General features: G+C 43.2%; 1 protein-coding gene across 1 annotated transcript; it reads left to right on the plus strand.

Annotated features, from left to right (window-relative positions):
- Window positions 1-244: 244 nt before the first annotated feature.
- LOC130198378 (GTPase IMAP family member 9-like) lies at window positions 245-3,851 on the plus strand. The gene is made up of 2 exons (XM_056421530.1): window positions 245-266; window positions 2,875-3,851. Exons 1-2 carry the CDS (start codon window positions 245-247, stop codon window positions 3,849-3,851), a joined length of 999 nt encoding a protein of 332 aa, XP_056277505.1.
- Window positions 3,852-6,914: the final 3,063 nt, after the last annotated feature.

Below are 6,914 nucleotides of genomic sequence, written 5' to 3' on the forward strand. Positions count from 1 at the left end.
GTCTGGCAAGAAGATTTTCACACTTAAACAAACAAGGTTGGAAGGAATGTGCATACTTGTTCTTAGTTACGTTACTCAAAAACATCTTATACAAAACAAGTGAATGCAGTAGGTGAACTATACAAACCTGTATTTGTAGTCAACGCTGTGATGTGGGTGTGGTTTGGTGAATGAAACTTGTTTCTGGTGCATTTGCAGAAACTCAAGTCTTCAATCCAGCAGCTCAGCCCTCAAGAGCACAAACATGGCCAGAGACGTCAACTGTGGTAAGTACATCAACTCTCTCCAAGAGTTCAGCACTCCTTCACACTCTTCTCTACTTCCCTCCGTTCTCTGTCTACGATCACGGCGAAACAACTCTGAAATCTAGATTCATTTTGTACTTTTACAGAGTTTTACAGGACAGAAGCTTCCCGACCTCATCTTCACATACTCGACATGACCTCATCTACACATACTCTACATGACCTCATCTACACATACCCTACATGACCTCATCTACACATACCCTACATGACCTCATCTACACATACTCTACATGACCTCATCTACACATATTCTACATGACCTCATCTACACATACTCTACATGACCTCATCTACACATCTTCTACATGACCTCATCTACACATACCCTACATGACCTCATCTACACATACCCTACATGACCTCATCTTCACATACTCCACATGACCTCATCTACACATACCCTACATGACCTCATCTACACATACTCTACATGACCTCATCTACACATACCCTACATGACCTCATCTACACATACTCTACATGACCTCATCTACACATACCCTACATGACCTCATCTACACATACTCTACATGACCTCATCTACACATAGTCTACATGACCTCATCTACACACACTCTACATGACCTCATCTACACATACCTTACATGACCTCATCTACACATACTCTACATTACCTCATCTACACATACCCTACATGACCTCATCTACACATACTCTACATGACCTCATCTACACATACCCTACATGACCTCATCTACACATACCCGACATGACCTCATCTACACATACTCTACATGACCTCATCTACACATATTCTACATGACCTCATCTACACATACCCTACATGACCTCATCTACACATACTCTACATGACCTCATCTACACATACCCTACGTGACCTCATCTACACATACTCTACATGACCTCATCTACACATACCCCACATGACCTCATCTACAAATACCCTACATGACCTCATCTACACATACCCGACATGACCTCATCAACACATACCCTACATGACCTCATCTACACATTCTCTACATGACCTCATCTACACATACTCTACATGACCTCATCCACACATACTATACATGACCTCATCTACACATACTCGACATGACCTCATCGACACATACTCTACATGACCTCATCCACACATACTATACATGACCTCATCTACACATACCCTACATGACCTCATCTACACATACTCTACATGACCTCATCTACACATACTCTACATGACCTCATCTACACATACCCTACATGACCTCATCTACACATACTCTACATGACCTCATCCACACATTCTCTACATGACCTCAACTACACATACCCTACATGACCTCATCTACACATACTCTACATGACCTCATCTACACATACTCTACATGACCTCATCTACACATACCCTACATGACCTCATCTACACATACTCTACATGACTTCATCTACACATACCCTACATTACCTCATCTACACATACTCTACATGACCTCATCTACACATACCCTACATGACCTCATCTACACATACTCTACATGACCTCATCTACACATACCCTACATGACCTCATCTACACATACTCTACATGACCTCATCTACACATACCCTACATGACCTCATCTACACATACCCTACATGACCTCATCTACACATACCCTACATGACCTCATCTACACATACTCTACATGACCTCATCCACACATACTATACATGACCTCATCTACACATACCCTACATGACCTCATCTACACATACTCTACATGACCTCATCGACACATACCCTACATGACCTCATCTACACATACTCTACATGACCTCATCTACACATACCCTACATGACCTCATCTACACATACCCGACATGACCTCATCTACACATACCCTACATGACCTCATCTACACATACCCTACATGACCTCATCTACACATACTCTACATGACCTCATCTACACATACCCGACATGACCTCATCTACACATACCCTACATGACCTCATCCACACATACTATACATGACCTCATCTACACATACTCTACATGACCTCATCTACACATACCCGACATGACCTCATCTACACATACCCTACATGACCTCATCCACACATACTATACATGACCTCATCTACACATACTCTACATGACCTCATCTACACATACCCTACATGACCTCATCTACACATACCCTACATGACCTCATCTACACATACTCTACATGACCTCATCTACACATACCCGACATGACCTCATCTACACATACCCTACATGACCTCATCCACACATACTATACATGACCTCATCTACACATACTCTACATTACCTCATCCAGACATACTATACATGACCTCATCTACACATACTCTACATGACCTCATCCACACATACTCTACATGACCTCATCCACACATTCTCTACATGACCTCATCTACACATTCTCTACATGACCTCATCCACACATACTCTACATGACCTCATCTACACATTCTCTACATGACCTCATCTACACATGACTTGAGTGTGGATGTTCTGGAACCATTTCATACACACTCAAAATGTTCTTCTCTGAGAACTAAGAATTAAAATATATGTTCTCGCCCTTAGAACCAACGTTCAATACTGAGGAGCTCAGGATCGTGATGGTGGGGAAGACCGGAGTCGGGAAGAGCGCTACAGGAAACACCATTCTGGGAAAACAGATCTTTAAATCAGAGTTAGCCTCTCAATCTTTGACTAAAGTCTGTAAAAAGGCCGTTGGGGAAGTGAACGGGGGAAAGGTTTCTGTTATTGACACGCCGGGTCTGTTTGATACCGATACTGACCAAGAGATTACCATTGGAGAAATAGCCCGCTGCATGGTGTATGCTGCTCCTGGACCTCATGTCTTCCTGATCGTCGTCCAACTGGGCCGACACACAGAGGAAGAAAAGAATGCAGTGCTGAAGATTCAGGAAGTGTTCGGAGAGGAAGCAGACAGACACAGCATGGTGCTCTTTACCCACGGTGACCGGCTGAAAGGGAAACCTGTTGAGGAGTTCTTGAAGGACAGCGGAGACCTGAAGGAACTCGTTGATAAATGTAACGGCAACTACCACGTCTTCAATAACGAGGCGACGGATCAGTCGCAGGTCGGCGAGCTGCTCGACAAGATCAGAGACATGATGCGTGAGAATGGAGGAAGCCATTACACCACTGACATGTTCCAGATGGCAGAGAAGAGGGTTGAAGAGGAAAAACAACGAATCATAAAAGAGAAGCAAGAGCAGATGCGCAAAAAGCTGGAGACACTGGAGAAGAAAATAAAGGCCAAAAAAGGACAAGAGGATCCAACTGTAGCCCCTCCAGTCTCTCTGCTTTGGTGCCCTCACCTGCAGATCTCTTTTCCCGGGTGCCAAGCCCCCAAAATCTCTCTCCTGGGTGCCTTTCCTTTTAGGGACCACGTGTGCCAACACAACAGAGCCATGATGGTCGGAGGGTGGATTGTATTTTCTTTCAATCGTCAGGATAGGCAAATGTGCAGATCCAAGTTCATAAAATATCAGATAATTGCAAATGTCATAAACTATAAAGATTTCATTTGATGCATCGGGTCCATGATGAAAGTTTATGAGAAATTATAGACATGAGCGTCATGGAAAGTGCGACCAATTATGGTTTCACAGTTTAGTTTAGTGACTTTTACCTTACTTTGTTCTCATGTAATTATGTTGATTATACATCTTGGGAATGGGGGTTTAAAATAGGAGAGGATATTTTGTCGGTGAATTCCTCATCGTCAGCATATAAGACTGTAACTTTGCTTCCAAAAAACAATCACGCACTCTGTTGTTTACTTTCGGTTTATCTGAAACTGTGAGGAGACAATAAGCTTGATGATTGACAGGTTGTTTATTCATTCCAATGTTTATGAGTTTAAGGAGGGTGGGTCACTTTAACAGAACGTTAAGATGACACACGGGTGTAAGGAACTGCTCTCATTTCTTGTAAATGCTGGTGGTTAGCGGTGAACAGGGTTTGCAGTTTTCAGGAAACAAAAGTAACCATTAAAATGCAGTAGGACTGGATATTCAATATGTCCAAAAAGAAAGAAAAGACGATCGAGGATGTAACTCATGGCTAGGGTTGGGTACCGAGAACCGGTGCCAATGTGGCACCGGTTCCAATACAACTGGTGCTACCCGGATCAAAACACAACGCACATTTCGGTGCCTGAGCCGATTGAAATTGAAAAAAACTATTGTTGTGAACTTCTCTGGTGACTCCGCCCTGTCAGCAGGTTACGATAGCCTCTCATATTTAACTTTGACAGCGGAGGCGTGGCCGTGTGTGACTAGTGAACCCGTGTCGAGCACACCAGCGTCAGGCTGGACGCGACGGGGAGACCGTCACCGGTCCCCCTGAACACGTGGAGACCGATGAATACAAGATCAGCCTTAACTCAGATTAGTACCGGAACGTTGATTGCAAGTCTTGCATTCATAAAAGTAGGCAAATAAATAATAAATTAGCCATTATAACCATGTTTAAGCCATCTCGTAGCTAGCGCTAGCTACGAGCATGACAGTCTGCTAGCAGATGTGTTGATGTACAGCGATCCCGGCTGTATACCCGGTGTTACCGGGAATATAATGACGGAGGAATAAAGACCGTGGGGCATCACTTTGTTTCAGTGTAACTCTCGCTGTTAGAAGCAAAACTTTATTTGTCACATGATCATGTCATCTTCAGTACCTCTGATTGGTTGTTCTCTGTGTCCATCAAAACAGTGACAGGATTCACCCTATAAGGTCTGCACATGACAATATATATATATATACAGATATATATGTATATAAATATATATGTACACTACCGTTCAAAAGTTTGGGGTCACTTAGAAATGTCTTTATTTTTCAAAGAAAAGCACTGTTTTTTCAATAAAGATAACATTAATCAGAAATACACTCTCTACATTGTTAATGTGGTAAATGACTATTCTAGGTGGAAACGTCTGGTTTCTAATGAAATATCTCCAGAGGTGTATAGAGGCCCTTTTCCATCAACTATCACTCCAGTGTTCTAATGGTACATTGTGTTTGCTAATCGCCTTAGAAGACTAATATCTGATTAGAAAACCCTTGTGCAATTATGTTAGCACAGCTGAAAACAGTTATGCTGGTGATATGAGCTACAACTGGCCTTCCTTTGAGCTTGAAGTTTGAAGAACAAAATTAATACTTCAAATATTAATCATTATTTCTAACCTTGTCAATGTCTTGACTATATTTTCTATTCAATTTTCAATTCATTTTATAAATAAAAGTGAGTTTTCATGGAAGACACAAAATTGTCTGGATGACCCCAAACTTTTGAACGGTCGTGTATATATATGTATATATATATATATACAAGGGCGGCCCTAGCACATTTGGCGCCCTAGGCGAGCTTCACTCGAATCTGCCCCAAACTTCTCGTGCTCGTTACAAGTCACGGCCCGAGTCAAGTCCGACCGGCGTGCCTGCGTCCTCGGTCCTCGCTCAACTGCGCTGGTCGGGGGCGTCTCGCCGGCGCCCCCGACCGGCGTCTCGCCGGCGTCGCGTCTCGCCGGCGTCGCGTCTCGCTGGCGTCGCGTCTCGCCGGCGTCGCGTCTCGCCGGCGTCGCGTCTCGCCGGCGTCCCCGACCGGCGCAGATGAGCGAGGACCCGTTTGACGCTGCTTGCAGCTTTAATGTTTTTTTTGTTTTCTGTTCTGTTAACGGCTGGCATTGCCGTCAAAATATTGGTTGGAGATATAGATGGGGGCGCAAAAAAAAACTGCCCAGCAAAAAGGCGCATTTTTTTGCGCCCCCCTCTGAGTGGCGCCCTAGGCGGCCGCCTATACCGCCTGTAGGAAAAACCTCCCCTGTATATATATACATATATATACACACACACATCATATAACGGAGAACATATATTGTGTATGTTAACAGTCTGATATCCGTTGTTTGTCAGTGCTCCATGATAACGGCTTCTACAGGGAATATGGCCAAAGAGATTTTTAATGTCCTCATTGTGCGTTTAAAAAAAAAGTATTAGTTCAGGCACCGTTTAGCACCGGTATCTTTTTAAAAGTACCGGTTTAGCACCGGTATCGGGAAAAACCCAAAGGATACCCATCCCTACTCATGGCAGTCGATCATTTGAAGGTTAAATAAAGGATAGGACGCCTGGATCTGGTGAGATCGCGTCCAACGTTTTCCCGTGTGTTCTTGAGTTTGTGTCAGGATGTCGTAGTCAGAGAGAGATTTGACCCAAATGCCGACAACTCTTCCACACAAAGATGTAATCCTTTACTCAAAACAGGTCAAGGTCAAACACAAACTAAACACTAGAGGTTTTACTTTCTGTCTCTGTTAGACCCTCTGACTTCATTCTTTGCCTCCCATTTTGCCTAGTTATAATTGTTAATAGTTGTTAGTAAATATGTTATGACAATAAATAACCACAAAGAAATAAGAAAACAATTTAATATGATTGTCTAATTTTTGTTTTCTGTTTGTTTTTTGTTAAAAAACCCCTAAGAAAACACTTTGAATCTGGAGACTACTGCCAAATATTAGGGATGCACCGATCTGATCGGCGCCGATCGCCGCACATCGCAACGGAGACGATGCGCCCGGCGAG

Source organism: Pseudoliparis swirei, chromosome 8 (assembly GCF_029220125.1).
Source record: "Pseudoliparis swirei isolate HS2019 ecotype Mariana Trench chromosome 8, NWPU_hadal_v1, whole genome shotgun sequence".
NCBI classification, from domain to species: domain Eukaryota; kingdom Metazoa; phylum Chordata; class Actinopteri; order Perciformes; family Liparidae; genus Pseudoliparis; species Pseudoliparis swirei.